General features: G+C 31.8%; 2 protein-coding genes across 3 annotated transcripts; both read right to left on the bottom strand.

The window, feature by feature from the left end:
* Window positions 1-35: 35 nt before the first annotated feature.
* Window positions 36-6,077, bottom strand: LOC124845655 (disease resistance protein RUN1-like). Of its 2 annotated transcripts, XM_088094831.1 has the most exons (5): window positions 5,513-6,077; window positions 4,329-5,409; window positions 3,893-4,168; window positions 3,562-3,768; window positions 36-245 (listed from the first exon to the last, which is right to left on the bottom strand). In XM_088094831.1, the coding sequence occupies exons 1-5, from the start codon at window positions 6,031-6,033 to the stop codon at window positions 231-233; spliced, it is 2,100 nt and encodes a 699-aa protein (XP_087950957.1). In that variant the 5' UTR covers window positions 6,034-6,077; the 3' UTR covers window positions 36-230. The 2 variants fall into 2 exon arrangements, with proteins under 2 accessions (XP_087950957.1, XP_087950956.1); XM_088094830.1 differs by lacking the exon at window positions 36-245 and having other exon boundaries at window positions 3,381-3,768.
* A 5,162-nt stretch (window positions 6,078-11,239) lies between these two features.
* Window positions 11,240-14,008, bottom strand: LOC124832785 (disease resistance protein RUN1-like). Its single transcript, XM_047307071.2, has 4 exons — window positions 13,407-14,008; window positions 12,228-13,308; window positions 11,794-12,066; window positions 11,240-11,663 (listed from the first exon to the last, which is right to left on the bottom strand). The coding sequence occupies exons 1-4, from the start codon at window positions 13,925-13,927 to the stop codon at window positions 11,382-11,384; spliced, it is 2,157 nt and encodes a 718-aa protein (XP_047163027.2). The 5' UTR covers window positions 13,928-14,008; the 3' UTR covers window positions 11,240-11,381.
* Between the last annotated feature and the right edge of the window lie 5,952 nt (window positions 14,009-19,960).

Genomic DNA, 19,960 nt, shown 5'->3' with positions numbered 1-19,960 from the left:
GTTTCTAGAACAAAATTTAATATAATAGATCAGTTATGGATAAGAATATAAAGTTGTATTTACAGTCATCCAAAAACAACAGTATATTTAAATTTTATATACAATATAGTTGTGTCAAAACTATATACAAGAGTGGTAATCTCAACTACCAAAAGAAGACATATCTCAAACAGATAACTACCAATCTATGTATGCATCAGGGGCATCTCCTTCCAGAACCTACTCCATATTCACCTCCTCACCTTCTGCTCACACCCACCAGATGATCATCGTCAAGATTTAAGCACAAGCACATACCAACAGTACACGAACACAAGGGTAAGCTAAATACAAAATAAGTCATATAGCATTTAGAATAAGGCGTACATCAATCACATATAACATAATCAACGCACACATCCTAATATACAACGACCTACTGACTATCCGGATTTAGAACGAATGTCGAGCTATACAAAGTCATTGCCAATGGGTTTCACCCTATCACACTCACAAAGTTAGTTTGTTCCATGCCTTGGATCATACTGGAAGCACCCAAGACTAAGACCTCCTGCTACTTTCACCACATGTGTCAAACCTCTCTATTTGAGAATGTATGACCATTAGAGTGTCAGGATAGCCCACAAGACTAAGCTCCCTACATTCATACTAATGATACTTGAAACCACCACTGAGAAGTTCCTCCTTGGAACTCTCTTCCATACCTTTGAAACCATTGAGATCTCTTCACATTCACATAGTACACCAATACATGAGATTACTGATCATACATTAAAGAAATAGTAACACCCATACAAGTTATCAGAAATCACACAATAACACAATTTCTTTAAGGCATCTTATTACTCACATTTAGGTAAGGAAAACAGCTTTGAAACCCTCACCAACAGCTCCGGAAGGGTCCAAAACCTCCAAAGCGACCTAAAGAATGTGCAAAACGGACATCCAGAACCCTGACAACTCCCCAAAAATGTTGCAGTTGCGCTTAGGGGTGCCCGGGTGCGAGCCGCACAGAAACGAGGGGCGCTTGGGTGTGCCCAGGGGCGCCCGAGTCCCAAACTAGTTGATAGAAACTTCGAAATTGGCTTTTGATGTACTTGGAACTTGTTCTAATGATAAAAGGAGTTTTCTAAACATCAGAGTTGATGCACATTTATAAGTAGAATTAAGCATCAATTTGATCATTAAACCCAAGACTAGGTGTATCAAACCATTTTTGACGCTCAAAAAGCACTTGAACTTGGATTTTCACCTTCTACACCAAATTTCTGCAACCTAACCATTTGAACAAGTCCTAATTGACTCAATAACAGATTACAAATCATCACCTATAACCTATAACACCTGATTCAAAATATCACTTATTAGAACCCCTAAAATCAAGTTAAACCTCACTTATGAACCATCAACTATTCTTGTATCAGTTATATGCCATCCTCACCACTCCAAAACAGTTACAAATCACTCCTAAGACATACCTAAATGTTCATTTTAGTTTATACTCCTTCCCTTTAGACTTTACCTAATTAAAACCCCTAAAATGGACTTATAACCTCCCTAAAATCATCACTTTCCCCTATTCCTTATCTAATTTTATCAACTCAAGACACCAACAAGTCCCAAATAACCCATAACTAAACCTATACATGACATATTTCATACTCCAACACTATCTCATCAAATGTATAGTTGAAATTTTATCTTCTTTGCACTTGTTTTTCAATTGATATGTTGTTCTTGAGTCTGCATGAGTTGTTAATAGTGAAATTAACTAGTATTACACGAGTCTCTTGGGAAACGATACTTGGTCTTACCATTTTATATTACTTGAACGATTTGGTACACTTGCCAATGAGTTAACAACGTGGCCGAGGTAATTTTGAAAATGATAGTGAAAGCAAACCGATCAGCAGAATTAGCGTGACCTAGGACAAGGAAAAGGCCGAGGAGATCGGTTAGGAATGAAGTGTTTTAAATGTGGCAATCATGGTCACTATGCAAACAAATGTAGATCGAGAAAGTGCTACAATTGTGGTAAGTTCGGTCACATTGCTAAGTTTTGTCGAGCTGAGAAGAAAAGTGAGAGAAACCTTCTTACGGAATAAGAATATGAAGAAGAGATGGGGATTTTGTTGACGTCAAAGATCTCATAGTCGAAGGTGGAGAATTTGGATGTTGGACCATGCTTGAAATCAAAAGCTGAGGAGATTTCTACCAACTTAGTATGGTATTTAGATACTGCATAAAGTAATCACATGTGTGAAAACGAGAACTTTTTTTATAAACTCACTAAGGTGGAGGCCGAATTTGTGTTAAGGTGATCGTGAAAGGGCATGGAACAATCTAACATATACAGAAAGATGGACAAGTAACATTTACCATGTTCCCGAACTAAAAAGTAATATTTTAAGCCTGAGTCAGATAATTGAAAAAATAATTCAAGACTACTCATCCTTCCTTCCTTACACTCCTAAGTTCAAAATCCATTCTATATCAAGGATGTTGGATGCTACTTTGTTTTGTTGTTTCATGGCGTTCTATTTTTGGCCATATCAATGTTTGCTGAGACTACTTTTTTTAATGTCTTGGCAAAATATTGAACCTATCCCTTTAAACATTCGTTGTGCAATGTCACGATAACCAAGGACAATAAATTATTCATTACTCACAATTTATTCAAATAGATATCAATTAAGGTTTCTTTCACGTATATATAAATATGTTTGATTTTTAGCTATCAACTTGTGTGCAGACATGAATTTAAAACTAGTAATAATGAAAAATTGTGTTTGATTTTAAATTAAATTATAAAATTTAGTCCTATTCTTTAAGAAAGTTATTTTCAATAAACTAAATTATACTTGGAGGGTTTCACACATGACAAAGGAAGTTCCGAGGTGACTAAAATATAACTTCAACCAATGATGTTTTATGATACATGAACTAAATATTTTATAATTTAGTTAAGAAACTAAACATAATTTTTCATGGTTAAAAAAAACATATTTAAAAGTAATGTACGTGTAACAAAAAAGTTCAATCATTCAATAGTAATTATATTGGTTGATCTCTTCTGAATAACGTTGAGTTCTTATGATACCAATTGCAGTTTTACAGAATAATACTAGGTAGCAAAACAAAACAGAGGAAATAAAATTCTGAAAGAGAAAGAATATACGAGTTGAAATAAAAGTGATCGTTATTATTTTCAATATGCACGGCCAATTACTTATAATACTTGCAGTGACCAAAACAAGCTAATTGAGATTCTCGCAAACTAATTTACTGATATTATTCTTCCGAAGCTTAGGAACATTTATTTTGACTAAAAAACTTTATTCAACAACTAAAACAAAAAAATAAAGTAAAGAGATGACAAGTGGAGTATAAAAGCAAATATTTACCAATAATTCTTTAGCTTACAATTTAAAAGGACGTTTGTCTCAGTGTTCTATTCTCAGCAATTATAGTTACCATGGATTTCACCTGCCCTATATGTATGGGGGGAAACTTCAAACAACCAGAGAGAATGAGAATTTTTAAAGATCTCAACTCAAATACCTCTTCTGGGAGATAACTTAGACTTGTGCAGTCCTTCAAATTTATGAGTAGTAGATTCCTGAGACGTCCAATGGATTGGTGTACTTCGCATAAATTTGGGCAATCTTTTAGAATGAGTTTTTCAAGACTTGGTAGTCCTGAAAAGTCAGGTGTTTCTTTCAAGTATATGGAGTGACTAAGATTAAGGAATTTTAACCGCTCTAAAACCTGCAAGCGTAGTTTTTGGACAAAAGATTAGGAGAGATAAAAAATGCAATAGTTATAAACAGAACCAATTATACTATTGTAATTAATCTGTTAGTTTTACAAGAAAAGGGCATGTAATTAATACCACGCGTTGTTCCCAGACGAGTTGGAGACGACTATGCTTGAAATCAATTGCAATTACATTTTCCAAATGAAAGTTCTTTGGAATGTATTTATTAGGAAACCCTCGCCAACAAATCCATCTCAGTTGTTTAGAAATGTGCCCATAATCTCCACTAAGTTGTACATTATCAAGTTGTAGCAGTCTTAGTCTCTTCATTTGCTTGAAAGCACGAGCTTTGAAGTAATCTATACTGCTGGAATACAGTTTCAGGGACAATCCCTGGATAGCTTTTGTCCCCTGTGATGAATAGAGCAAAGATAAACAATTTAGAAATCCCTGAGTAATTATTGATCATTGAGACTTAATGTTGAGTTTAACAGTTAACAACACATGGATTACACTTAAAAAGAAAATACTTTCAAAAGATGTTTCATAATCATATGAAGAATGTTCTTACAGTATTCTCTTTCAATACATCTTCTACGTCATCCTGAAAACACAATCGACTACTTTTCCCCGGTTTCTCTGGGCATTCTTGACGAATAATTTCTCTTCCCATCTGTTGTAACATAAAATGCATTTGAAGTTTGTTGTTCCTTCCAACTTTTATGAGGCCACGCTCTATGAGAACTGTTATTCCAATATCAGCATGTAGCCCACAGCCATTTAATATCTCTGTCACATAGTCTCTGTCTTTGCCAATAAAGAAACAACATACATCCAGGAATATATCCTTTTCCGTATCACGTAAATCTTCCAAACTTATTTTTAATACGCTAAGAAGTTCATCCGGGGGAATTCTTTGTAGTTTCAACAATACACTTTCCCACACTTCTATTGTCCTATCACATAAACAGGAACCAAGGAACTCAAGAGCTAGCGGTAGTCCTCCACAATAAACAACGACGTTTCTTGCGAGTAAACTCCATTCGTTTCTTGGTTTTGCTTCTCTAAAGGCATGCCAACTAAAAAGCTCAAGTGACTCATTTTCGTTCAAACGATGCGTTTCATAAACATAATTCACGTCGAGTCGGTTCAGCAGGTTAACATTTCTAGTTGTAATGATTATCACAGTTCCTTGACCGAACCATTCAAGACTCTCGCATAGGTTTGCTACTTCGGCATACTCATTCACGTCATCAAGCACAATGAGCAACTTTTTTCGAGAAAATATAATCTGGATCATATTTCTTCCCATCTCAACGCTTTTCACCTCGAACTTGGATTTTAGGACATCAGAAAGAAGATTTTCTTGCAAAGTAACATACCTTTCATAACCAATATTCTCAATAAAACTCTTAGCAATGAATTGACGATAAATTCGATTGTAGATGGCTTTGGCTATGATTGTTTTACCTGAACCTCCAATTCCCCATATTCCTATCATACACACTTTGGTGGATTGATTTTCAATACATTTAATCACATCTTCCACGCGGGACTCTAATCCAACTGGATATTTGGTAATAAACAAGTCTTTATAGTCCAGTAATGTCTTAACGCGGCTAACAATTCGCTCCACAAGTTCTGCATCATGCCTTCAAGATGAATGATAATGTGTTACCAAAATTAAATCACAACCTTAACATATGCTTCATTCACTCTCAAACGAAAGAAAGTAGGAAGGATTCATTTGTTTACCTGAAATTTCTGACATCCCAACCAGTCATACTCGCAATTGTGGTGAGTGCACGGCTCCACTTGGACAACGCATGTTCCAGTTGTTCTCCTGAATAGCTTTTGTGTGCAGCTTCTTCCAACGCTTTTCCAAAATCATCCTTCTGATGACGTACATCCGATGGGTCAATCTCGTAAAATACGGGCAGAACTATTTGTCCAAATGTTTCGTGGCATTCAATGATTTTTTCAAGCTCAAGAAGACAGCGGGTAGTTTTAGCGTATGATTTGGAGAAAACAATTATTGTAATCTTAGTGCCTCCTATTGCTCGAATCTGCTCTTCCAGCTTCATTCCTTCTTGCAGATTCTCCTGGCTAATCAAAGTTTTGACTTGAGCTTGCAAAAGGACATAGTGGAGATGGGAAACAAACCTTCTACCGATGTCTTCTCCACCAAAGTTGATGAACACATCGTGTATGAAATGGGGTTCTGATGTTAAGAAGGATGAAGATGATGATGATAAAGAAGAAGATGCAAACTCCATTGAAGGAATTGAAATCAACTCTTCAAAGATAAAGCGATAGTGTTAAAGATTAAAGATTAATAAGTTTAAGATTAATGTGGTAGTCCTGAATTGCGTTATCACTCACCCATAATCAAATACCATTTATATTTTATATTTTTCCTCCTGAACCCATCTCGGTATTCATACTTTAAATTATGACTTTCGATTTCAAAGAAAAATTTTAAATATTAAAATATTTATGTTGTTTAAGTAAGATTTTTAAAGAAATTACAATATTCTATCATAACTATTAAAAAGATTTAGAAACGGAAACACTTAAATAATATTTAATTAAGATTTTAAAGGAAAACATTAGATGTTGTGTAGAATTCATAGTTTTTCGCTTTCTTTATTCTTTCATTCTAACACAAAAATATTAATGGAAGATTTAGGTACTTCATATATTTTTTTTTACCTTTCTTATGAAGCTGTGTAAAGGAGTTTATCATTTTTTTAATTACGTGAAGAAACTATCTTTGTTAGATACCAAACTGCTTCCCTAAAAGCAATTTTAAATGATCGAATTCTCCGTCTTTAAGCATTGGTAAAAAATGACTTTAAAAAAACGATACAACGAAACTGAAATCTATTGTTAAAGAATGAAGGTATAAACCAAGCAACAATACAACACATTATTCAGAAACAGAGAAGCAGTCTGAAGATTAAATTACACTAGTTTCTACACCAAAATTTAATTAAAATAAATGGAACATGATTTATCATGAGTAAGACAAGTTATAAATTCTGATAAACTCTTTGTCGTTGTTGACATTATTTATTCTTTATTGATCTTTAAACAAGGAATGTGGGAAATCCTAGGCAAGATTCCTTTCATAGCTCTCTTGTAACAGAGGATATTCACTTATGCTCTCTTGTAACAAGAAATGCCTCTGATGAACAGTGACACAATGACACCAGAGAATTTGGAAGCAATTGCTTTTCCACCAAGGCATATGAGAGACGTCTTCTCCAATTTTTAGAAAGAAACTTAAGAAACTGAGTACCCCACTGAGTGATGGATGCTAGTGTAAGTGCCCAACAATTAAAGATCTCAAATTTTCGTAAATTGAAAGGCTAACCCTCTTCCGAAACAATCAATTCTTGAAGGCTTGTGAGAGTGTTAATTTGTTTTGGCAAACACTAGTTAGAAATCTTTTGATATTCAAAAATTGAAGACTCTTAGAGTAAACGTAATATAATTAAATGGGTTGTTTATTTGCTTAGGAGTTTTGTCTGTTTCAAAAGTACAAGGATCGGCATTTTAATCTAGTGATTATTAGATAATAATATGTGTGTCTCAGTTGACAAATAATGTTAACTATGATAATTGAAGTCTGTAAATGAATGGACTGTGGGATGTAGCTGAGAGCTAACAGAGATTGAAGAATAGACGGTTCCCAAGTTGTTGTGTCACTAATGCACAAAACACTATCAAAATCACCTAATATGTTTCGATTTCAAGAAAAATAATACCTTTCGAAACGTAATGACTTTTTTGAAAATTTTTACACAATCATAGGGATCAATTCTAAAATAGTTGAAGCCTGTACTGATATAAGCTTCAGTTCTAAAATAGTTATGTAAATATTTTCAAAAATGCCACCTATTGTATTTTTGGAAATATTTCCAAAACTCTAAGCCTTAGTTATTTAAAGAGCTAAAGGCTATAATTCCTCATATTTTTTCAAAAAATTCCAATAGTGACATGTTTGAAAGTATTTTCATAATTATAAGCTTTAATTCTTTAAATAATCGAAACATATTCGTCTACTAGGGTTAAATTACATTCCCATCATAGCTTTTGCATTTTCATCACTACACTACTCCTCAATTGTAGAGCCACTATGCCCCTTCCCTTCACGCTTCATCATTCCTCCATGTCGTCACTTTCGCTACTACTCTCCTCCCTTCCCTTCCTCGTAGCCAATGCGACGTGTGTCTCCACTTCGTCGCGAGCCTCCCTTTCCTTCCCATTTCGAAAGAAACTAAAGGTTTTGTTCTCTCGTCTTTTTTTTTTTTCTATTTCATAATTCTTTCTTCCTAATGTAGGTATTTTTAATGTGAGGGGTGAGAAAGGTGGTTGTTACTTTATTTGTTGGTGGAGAGAACAGTAGCTCTACGATGGTTTTGGGTGAAAAATATTAAGAAAGTGAGGATAGAAGAGAATGAAACAATAATCTTTTAAAAAATTTATAGGGAATGGGCTTCGGTTACAGAAAGAACTAAAGCATAACGTAAAAAATATGCTTTGGTTATGACTCGAAGCATAAAGTTCTACATTTTTTATCATCTGAATATGTTTCGGTTATCGAACCAAAATATAATCTCCAAAATAATCAGTGTCGAAGCCCTTAGCTGCACTAGTGTGTTTAGAAAAAACGTGAGTGAAGGAAAAACCACTTTGTACGTGTTGTGCCGTGCTGTGGAAGAGTCTGACTAGGAGCAGATAGAAAACACTACATCTTCAAAAGAAGCAAGGATCATAAAGGAGATTTTTTACTGGTTCGGCCTCAATACCTATATCTAGTCTCTTTCAATCAACCTGAGATTGAAAGTCACTTCACTATATAGATTGAGTTATACAGCAAGAATTACAGAGAAAACCTCTTAATGCAATCTCCTCCCCAACTCCAAATCTAACATAGAAACAAACAACACAGACCGAACAATCCTCTTTCTGCAGAAACCCTTTGAGACACCCCTCAAAGAAACCAGAACCCCATTTTCTCTTCTTGGCCACCAGCAATAGGGAAAACACAATCCACAGATTTCAAAAATCAACACTAATCTGGTTTAGAACACCTAAGAGTGCGGATAATGATCAGCCAACAAAAGCTCACAACAATTCCTTTAAGAATCCTTTGAATCTTCCAAACTAAACGCTTCTTGATTCTTGGAGGATGAACACCCCTGCAATTTCTTATCTCAACTCACTTTGTCAGATATTAAAGATGAGAGATCAAAAGTTCTTTATGTAGAGAGTTATTTGTCAATATATAGTTTTTCAAGTTTGACGCATCTTAGTCGATTACAATATTAATGTAATCGATTAAGCAATTAATACAACTAATTTGAAAATCGTGTAATCAGTTAAGTATAACACTTAAGCAAATTTAAAAAAAATTTCTTTTGAAAACACATCACTGCACTCAGCAAACAACTATAAGCAAAGGCACGAGTTTTAATCGATAATACATATAATGTAATCAGTTAAAACTTGCAGTTTGCCACTGTTAAGCATTTACTAATATTTGATGAATCTAACTGATTACATAAACCCTGTAATCGATTAATTCATACAGATATGTATCATGCAATGAGTTTTATTATTAAAAACCATGAATATGCATACCACAGATATAAACTCAAGTATAACCACAATAAGTATGCAAAACAAATAGTTCATGGACAAACAAACATATAAACACAACTAAACATTTCAGTTGTTCTGCAAGAAACTATTAAAACATTTTTGTTGTTGTCATCATAAAAAACACATAAGGGGTTGGTTTAGCTTTCAAATAGCTCCCCCTATCAACAGTGAACATTGGCGCTACTTCAACGGCATTCTATCATGTGTGAACTAGCGTCATGGTAAAGCTCACATCTGCTTTCGCATTTGTTAGGTTCATATTCTGGCGGTTGCTGCAAATGGTGGTCGGGTGGCTCGCAGAGATCTAATGTTGAACAGTGACTGCAGTGCGGTGGTTCTCTCATAGTTTCATGTATGGATTACGTCATTGCCAAGCCCAATCAATTTGAGTCCTTGACGACGACAAAACAACGCGCAAGTCCATCATGTAATTGTCATAGTTATCTCGATCTTCCTTCTTCTCTGTCACTGATAACGGCATTGAACACCGTGCTCGTCAACAGAGGCTCTAGCCAAATAAGGACACATGATGGCTGACTCTATTTTTGGCTAGGGTTTCTACGTGGAGTTATTGGAGAAGAAACCCTTGGTGGTTTCTAAATTGAAAAAGATGAAGATGGGTTTCTTATGGATTTTACTTCATGCACCTCTCTAAAATTAATCTTTGCTCCTCCACATGTGATATCTTGAAGAAAAATAGTGAACGTTTTAGGTTTAGCTTTTCATACACGTTGCATATTTGGGTGAAAAATCTGTACCTCTTTTTATCAATAGATTTACTAATGAAAAAGTTCATCGGTAATAGAAATTTAAAACTATTAACAAATTTTAAGGTTTAAAGTTATAAACGAATTTTACCTTTAGAAATATCCATTAGCAAATGAAATATGTATTATCGAAAAAAAAATTCATCTCTAAAATTCGTCGATAATAAGTCATAGTAATTAAAATTTTAAAATTCATCGATAAAATCCATCGATAATTCAAATTTACTGATAGATTTATTTTCGTTTCAAAAATGCCATCAAAAATGTAAAAAAACAATTTGTTGTACTTTTCCAATCTTTATTTGATAATTCTTTTTGGTATGTTGACTTTTTCACTAAGTCATTTTGACTAGACTTTTCCTATTCTTATGGTTCACGTATTTCTTTCTAATTCACAAAAATATTTTTCCATCTTTTTCTTCAGTGAGAAGGTGATATAAACATTTTTCAGGCTCGGTGTGTTTTTCCAAAACAAGGTTTAAACATAATATTTCAATCAAATTCAAAGTGGCTGTTTGTCCTAACTCAAATTCATTAAAGAAAAATTTGCCATATTGCTTTCCTCGCCTTCTAATGTGCAGACCAAAGATGAACACTTGACACATAATTAGTCCACACAAAGCATATGCTCTTAATCATTCAGGACTACTCATCCTTCCTTCCTTACACTCCTAAGTTCAAAATCCCTTCTATATCAAGGATTTTGGATGTTACTTAGTTTTGTTGTTTCATGGCGTTCTATTTTTTAACATATCAATGTTTGCTGAGACAACTTTTTTCTAATGTCTTGGCAAAATATTGAACCTATCCTTTAAACATTGGTTGTGCAATGTCACGATAACCAAGGGCAATAAATTATTCATCAGTCACAATTTATTCAAATGGATAAAGGCTAATCAGTAAGGTTTCTTTCACGTATATATGAATATGTTTGATTTTTAGCTATCAACTTGTGTGCAGACATGAATTTAGGAACATTTATTTTGACTAAAAAACTTTATTCAACAACTAAAAAAAATAAAGTAAATAAAGATGACAAGTGGAGTATAAAAGCAAATATTTACCAACAATCCTTCAAATTCAACGTAGGGATTTATATCTGATAATTTTTCAGCTTACAATTTAAAAGGACACCTGTTTCAGTGTTCTATTCTCAGCAATTATAGTTAAAAAGGATTCCACCTGCATTATATCTTTTCCAATGGCCTAAGCTTCGAACAACCAGATAGGATGAGAGTTTTTAAAGATCTCAACTTATATATCTCTCTTGGGAGATATCTTAGACTTGTGCAATCCTTCAAATTTATTACTAGTATATTGGAGAGATCACCAATGGATTGGTGTACCTTGCGCAAACTTGGACAATCTTCTAGAATGACCTGTTCAAGACTTGGTAGTCCGGAAAAGTCTGGAGTTTCTATCAGGTATTTGGAGTGACTAAGATTAAGGAATTTTAACCGCTCTAAAACCTGCAACCATAGTTTTTCGACAAAAGATTAAGAAAGATAAAATATGCGTTAGTTGTAAATAGAACCAATTATACTATTTTTATTGTAATTAAACAATTAGTTTTAAAAGAAAAGGGCATGTAATGAATACCACGCGTCGTTGCCAGACGAGATGAATAAGAAGACTATACTTGAAATCAATTGCAATTACATTTTCCAAATGAAAGTTCTTCGGAATGCTTTTATATGGAAACCCTCGCCAACAAATCCATCTCAGTTCTTTAGAAATGTGCCCACAATCTCCACTAAGTTGTACATCATCAAGTTGTAGGAGTCTTAGTCTCTGCATTTCCTTGAAAGCATGAGCTTCAAAGCAATCTCTAATGCTGGAATCAAGTTTCAGGGACAATATAGCTTCTGTCCCCTGTGATGAGTATAGCAAAGAAAAGCAATTTAGAAATCCCTGAGTAATTATTGATTATTGAGACGTAATGTTGTGTTTAACAAGTTAAAAACACATGGATTACACTTAAAAAGAAAACACTTTCAAAAGAAGTTTCATAATCATATAAATAATGTTCTTACAGTATTCTCTTTCAGTACATCTTCTACGTCATCCGGAAACCACAATCGACTCCTTTTCCCCGGTTTCTCTGGGCATTCTTGACGAATAATTTCTCTTCCCATCTCTTGTAAGAAAGGATGCATTTGAAGTTTGTTGTTCCTTTCAACTTTTATGAGGCCACGTTCTATGAGAACTGTTATTCCAATATCAGCATGTAGTCCACAGCCATTTAATATCTCTGTCACATAGTCTCTGTCTTTGCCAATAAAGAAACAACATACATCCAGAAATATATCCTTTTCCGTATCACGTAAATCTTCAAAGCTTATTTTTAATACGCTCAGATGTTCATCCTGGGGAATTCTTTGTAGTTTCAACAATACACTTTCCCACACTTCTATTCTCCTATCACATAAACAGGAACCGAGGAACTGAAGAGCTAGCGGTTGTCCTCCACAATAAGCAACGACGTTTCTTGCTAGTTCATTCCATTCGTTTTTTGGTATTGCTTCTCTAAAGGCATGCCAACTAAAAAGCTCAAGTGACTCATTTTCGTTCAAAAGATGCGTTTGATAAACATAATTAACTCTGATTTGGTTCAGCAGGCTAACATTTCTAGTTGTAATGATTATCACAGTTCCTTGACCGAACCATTCACGACTTCCGCATAGGTTTTCTAATTGGCCAATGTGATTCACGTCATCAAGCACAATGAGCAACTTTTTTCGAGAAAATCTATTCTCGATCATAGTTCTTCCCATCCCAACGCTTTTCACCTCCAAGTTGGATTTTAGGACATCAGAAAGAAGATTTTCTTGCAAAGCAAAATACCCTTCAGAACTAATATTCTCAATGAAACTCTTACCAATGAATTCACGATAAATTCGATTGTAGATGGCTTTGGCTATGGTTGTTTTACCTGATCCTCCCATTCCCCATATTCCTATCATACACACTTTGGTGGATTGATTTTGAATACATTTAATCACGTCTTCCACGCGGGACTCTAATCCAACAGGATATTCGGTAATAAACAAGTCTTTATAGTCCAGTAATGTCTTAACGCGGTTAACAATTACGTCTACAAGTTCAGCATCATGCCTTCAAGATGATATGTGTTACCAAAATTAAATCATAACCTTAACACATGCTTCATTCACTCTCAAACCAAAGAAAGTAGGAAGGATTCATTTGTTTACCTGAAATTTCTGACATCCCAACCAGTCATAACTGCAGCTGTGGTGAGTGCATGGTTCCACTTGGACAACGCATATTTTAGTTGTTCTCCTGAATAGCTTCTGTGTGCAGTTTCTTCCAACGTTTTTCCAAAATCATACATCTGATATCGTAAATCCGATGGGCCAATCTCGTAAAATACGGGCAGAACTATTTGGCCAAATGTTTCGTGGCATTCAATGATTTTTTGAAGCTCAAGAAGACAGCGGGTAGTTTCAGCGTAAGATTTGGAGAAAACAATTATTGTAATCTTAGTGCCTCCTATTGCTCGAAGCTGCTCTTCCAGCTTCATTCCTTCTTGCAGATTCTCCTGGCTAATAAAAGTTTTGACTTGAGCTTGTAAAAGGACAGATTGGAGATGAGAAACAAATCTTCTACCGATTTCTTCTCCACCAAAGTTGATGAACACATCGTGTATGAAATGGGGTTCTGATGTTAAGAAGGATGAAGATGATGATGATAAAGAAGAAGATGCAAACTCCATCGAAGGAATTGAAGTTAATTCTTCAAAGGTAACGCAATAATGTTAAAGATTAGTATGTTTTAGATGTAGTCTCGATGTGTGTTATCACTCACCCATAGACAAATACCATTTATATTTTATATTTTTCCTCCTGAACCCATCTCGGTATGCATACTTCATTTTCTGCTACCTGCGCGTTCACTTTTATAGAAAGATACTTTTAAGAGTTGCAATTATTCACTTTTGATTTCAAAGCAAAAATTTAAATATTAAAATATTTATGTTGTTTAAGTAAGATTTTTAAAGAAATTACGATATTCTATCAAAACTATTAAAAACATTTAAAAAAGGAAACACGTAAATAATATTTAATTAAGATTTTAAAGGAAAGCATGTTGTGTAGAATTCATAGTTTTTCTCTCTTTATTCTTTCATTCTAATACAAAAAATTTCATGGAAGTTTTAGGTACTTCATATAATTTTTTTTACGTTTCTTATGAAGCTGTGTCAAGGAGTTTATCTTTTTTTAATTACGTGAATAAACTATCTTTTGTTAGATACCAAACTGCTTCCCTAAAAGCCATTTTAAATCAACGAATTCTCCATCTTTAAGCATTGTTAAAAAATGACTATTTAAAAACACGATACAAAGAAACTGAAATCTATTTATTGTTAAAAAATGAATGTATAAACCAAGCAGCAATACCACACATTATTGAGAAACAGAGAAGCAGTCTGAACATTAAATTACACTAGTTTGTACAACAAAATTTAATTAAAACTATTAAAGTGTAATGCAAATTCTAGAAGAATATAGAAACTCCTAAGATAGAAGAATTGAAATGTAATATACATTCTAAAATATTGTAGAAAAGTCTAAGATATGAAAAAAAAATCAAGAACATACATAAGTAAAAATGTAGAACATTTCACATAACTTGTAGCTAGCATGTTCTAAAATAATTTATGGGTCTATAAATACCCATGATTCTAGAAAAAAAATTATTTGTTCTTCAACAAACAGTTGATGACACAATTTTTCAGAGGATAATTGATGCCACACGTGTAAAACAAACTTGGAACATAATACAAGAGGAGTTTCAAGGAAGTGATGAGGTACACAGTGTTAAATTTCATTCTCTACGACAAGAGTTTGAATTATTATTATGAATGAAAGAATCTCAAACCTTTAAAGACTACTATTTTATAATAAAAGAAATAGTTAATCATATGAGAGCCTGTGGAGAAAATATTCTTGATAAAAAAAAATTTGAGAAAATTTTAATATCGATTCCCCAAAAATATGATGCAATCTCAACTACGATTAAACAAACAAAAGATTTGGCTACATTGTTAGTAACACAACGAATGGTCTCTCTTAAAGCTTTTGAACAAAGATTGAGGCATGAAAAAGACCTGGTCGAAAATTCTTTTTAATCGAAACTGAAACTACGTAAAATATGAAGGAAATAAAAGTAGAGGAGAAATTTCTAGAAATAAAGAAAATTCTAAAAGTTTCTTTATGACTCGTTAAGGAAAATATCCTTCATGTGGCATCTGTAAAAAGACAAGTCACTTGGAAACGGATTGTTAGCATCATGGAAAATCTCAATGTCAAAACTGTAAGAAATTTGGTCACATAGAAAAGTATTGTCGTAATAAAAATAAGCATTAAAGCAAACTTTGCGAAAAAATATAATGAGGAAACTTTTATTTTACACCAATCAAGAATCTCTTAGTGGAGAAGGAAGTTGGTACTTGGATAGTAGGTGCAGCAATCACATGGTAAAAGATCAAAGCATCTTCAAAGACATTGATAAATCTGTCAATGTCAAAGTCTGGCTAGGAAATGGCACCACAGTTGAGTTTCGAGGCAAAGGAATTGTCATGATGGAGACAAAGAAAGGTATGAAATTCATCAAGGACAATTTACTAGTTTCAAATCTTAAAGAAAATCTTTTAAGTATTGTTAAAGTGATGGAGAATGATTATTCTTTTTGTTTTGAGAAAGATACATGCAAAATTTGTGACGGTAAAATTATATAAATTGGCCAAGTAAAAATGGAGAAGAGAAATAAAAGCATTCCTATAAGCTTCAAACCTGGAACTAATATTTTCATGAAGGTAGAAGTTGATGATTCATGGCTTTGGCATATGAGATTTAGTCACTTCAACACACATGCCTTAAAGCTTCTACATCAAAAAAACATGATGAGAGATTTTCCATTCTTGAAGGAGAATAATAAATCATGTGAAGGGTGTCTCCTCAGCGAACAACATTGATTACCATTCTCAACAGACAAAGCATGGAGAGCAAAAAAGTTATTGGAGTTTATTCATATTGATGTATGTGGACCAATGAGTACGCCTTCACATCACAACAATAGGTATTTCATCCTTTTCATTGATGACTTCTCTATAATAACATGGGTTAATTTCTTAAAGGCAAAATCAGAAGTCTTCGGAGTATTCAAGAAATTCAAGTTCCTTTTTAAGAAGCAAAGTGGAAAACGGATAAAATTACTAAGTGATCGTGGCAAGGAGTACACATCTCGAGTTTGATAAATTCTGCAAAGATGAAGGCATAGAGTGACAACTTACAGTCGCATATACTCCACAACAAAATGGTGTCTAAAATAGAAAGAATTGCACAGTTATGAGGATGACAAGATCAATGCTAAAAGGAAAAAGTATGTCTAACACTTATTTTTTCATCTAACACTATTTTACTCTAATTTCAAATGTTCAATTACATAATACTTTTATTTAGTAAGTAATTTAAAAAACTTATCTTTATTATTCTCTTTGGTCCTTAATTTTTGTTTCATAGGAAAAACTTTTAGTTTGCTAAAACAATTTTCATTATCTTTTAAAAATTCAACTATTTTGTGATCTATAAATTTTTTTTTACATTTTTAATATATTTTCATCTTATTATGTCCTTAATTATACATTTCTTTTTCTTTTTCTTTGTATGATTTCACTAAATGATGTATCAACTTGTTTTGAGACACACATTTAATCAGTTTCACCCTTTTTAATATTTTTGTTGTTGTTTATTTTTTATCATGCAGAATATTATTTTTTATTGTTTTTATATAATTATTTTTTTAACTCATTTCATAAGTATAATTTTATTACCACAATTGTATAAATATATTTTATTTACTATAGTTTAATAATTTAATGTCATTGTCATGACTCTCTTTATCACCATTCAACATTTTGAAATTCAAAAGATGAAATATTTATGTTAAATTTCAATTATTATCAGTTTAATGTTTGTGTTTTGTATGATTTCATTCAAGTGATATATTATAATTATTATTAGTGTATAAAAAAATTATTTAATTAGAATTTATCGAAAGAAAGTAAATAGACATTTAAAATATTTTTAAACTTGGATACTTGTTCTTTCTTATAATTTTTTTAATTTTATCAGCTTGGTCCATTAATGTTTGCAAACTTAATAAGTATTTTGGTTTTCAAAAAAATATTATTTAATACTCTAATTTAAAATGTATACAAATATAATTTATTTCTAAATATTTGATATTAAAAGATTATATTATAAAGATGAGAAAAAAAAATTAGGTTTAATATGTTTTTAATTTCTTATTTTTATGGTGAAATTATAATCATCTTTGTAACTTTGATATATTTTGGTCTCCAAATTTAAAACAAAAAATTAATATAGTCATTTTAACTTAATTACCTTAAAATTTTTTTTATATGTTAGATATGTTTCTCAGCTGATATTAAAGCAAGAACATATAAAATGGTATAAATAACTTAAATGTTAATATAAAACGTATTTGACACTTCAAAAAAAAATTAAGTAATTTAATTGAAAAAAACTATATCCATTTATTTTTCAAGCTTAATAGACATAGAAATTTTAATTTTTTGATCAAAAGTTAAAAGTTTAAAAACATGTTTAACCCAATTTTATACAATTGAAAATGAATATAGAAATCGGAATAAATTTTTTAGTTCAAGGATGAATGACATCCCTTATCATCCCAAACTTGCATATTCTTACCGAAATCTTTTTTTGTTATGTAATAATCCATGGCCAAACAACCTTAACTCCTTCCTCATTATTGTAATGTCCCACTTTTCATTGACCCTGTTGACCTCATGGATTGGGTCACATGGGTCCAAAACTATACAAACACATAAATGGCTATTGCTTCTTGCACCCTCACACTAATAGAAAAAGACTAAATTATCCTTTATTATTGCATCACACTATCACTTTCACATTTTTACCGTTGTCCCTTTCATCATCCTCCCTATTGCAGAGGAAGAAGAAAAAAATCTGAAAAAAAGAAGAAAAAAAAGCTTATTTCGAAAAATTGTCTAAAATGTATTTCATATTCCCAAAATTTGTTTAGTAAGTATTATATGTATTTTGGAAATTTTATTCCAGCAATCTTATTTCAGAAAGTCTTTTTTATAATGCAAATAATTGGTTTAGAAAATTTTATTATAAAAGTCTTTTCAAAGAAATTTTAGAAAACTTATTTGGAAAATTTTCGGAACATATAATCTAGAAAACAAATTGGTTAATTTTGTTAAACAAGCCTTTTCTAAATAAATAAATACAAACAAACATGATCGTCGTAGGTTTAATGGTATACCTCATCACTCAATTATCATTACTTTACGATTTCTTTTTTCACAAATTTTGTTATCAATTTGTTTAATTTTCGCATATTAAAAGTCTAATTAAGTAAGGAGATATCATAAAACAGGGAAAACAAAGTAAAGTCAAAATGATAACGTCTAGTGATAAAATGATATTGTTTTAGTTTTAGTTTTTAAACATTTTTTACACTTTATCATTCTCTTATAAATCTAACGAATTAGTAAGATACACAGCAATAAAGAGTTGATGGTAAAATATGAAACGAAAAAACTAGAAACATAAAATTTGTAGAAGAATAATAGTTCAGTTATAAAATATATCATTAGACTATATTATATGAATGAACCAAGATTAGGTTTGTTTGAATAAAATTTTCTTAGAATAGTGTAATTAAATGAGAAAAAATATGCATGTTATTTTCTTAGGATAATGAGTACCATTCTTTAATGCGAGTAGAGTAAAATGTACAATAAAAAAAACAAGAATAAAATGTGCAATAAAAAAAGAGCTAAGGCTAAAATGTAAAAGGTAATAAAAACAACAATAATTTTTCAAATTTTTTCACATATACACCTTTCTATCCTTAAAAATACTTAAGCAGGAATGACGAATAAGCTCTTCTCATGGGTATTGTCCAAACTTTATTTTTGTTTTGAAAGTGAATTCTCGTATTGATTGAGTATGGATAATATCTAATTTTTTTTCAATTCGATATAGAGATGAGAATGTGTATATACATATTCACTCATGGTCTCATATCCACCCTTATACTCCTCTCGTCCCATTTAAAATATTAAAATACTCAATTTATTAGGTAACCTAAAGAATTTATATATATATATATATATATATATATATATATTTTTTTTCTTGTTTATAGTTTCATAATCCTTTCTTTTATTTTGTTACATTTTTTCCTTTATATTCGTATTGTTTGACTTGTTTTATATCCATGAAATCTTTTACATCTCTAAAGTAATTTCTTTCTTATCATAATTTTTGTGCGGTTATGTTCAAATAATATATTATTAATTATAGTTAATCAAATATTTCTACTCTTTTTTAAATATTTTTATTTATTTATTTGTTCACATAGCAATATTTGACTTTCAATTTCAATTGTTCAATTACATAAATTTTTCATTTAGTTTGCAATTTAAAAAAGTCATATTTTTTATTCTCTTTTGTCCTTAATTTTTGTTTTTATATGAAAAATTTTGTTTTGCTAAAAGAATTTTCATTATCCTCAACAATTGGACTACTTTGATATTTTGAAGACACATGTTCAATATTTTTACCCCTTTTAACTTTTGTTGTTGTTTACTTTTATCATATAAAATATTGTTTTTGATGATTTTTAAATAATTATTTTTTAACTAATTTCATAAGTATAAATTTATCAT

Source organism: Vigna umbellata, chromosome 7 (assembly GCF_029865625.1).
Source record: "Vigna umbellata cultivar VRB3 chromosome 7, Vumbellata_1.0, whole genome shotgun sequence".
NCBI classification, from domain to species: domain Eukaryota; kingdom Viridiplantae; phylum Streptophyta; class Magnoliopsida; order Fabales; family Fabaceae; genus Vigna; species Vigna umbellata.
Note: the sequence above shows the minus strand (reverse complement) of the source record. Positions and strands in the feature narration are given on the sequence as shown.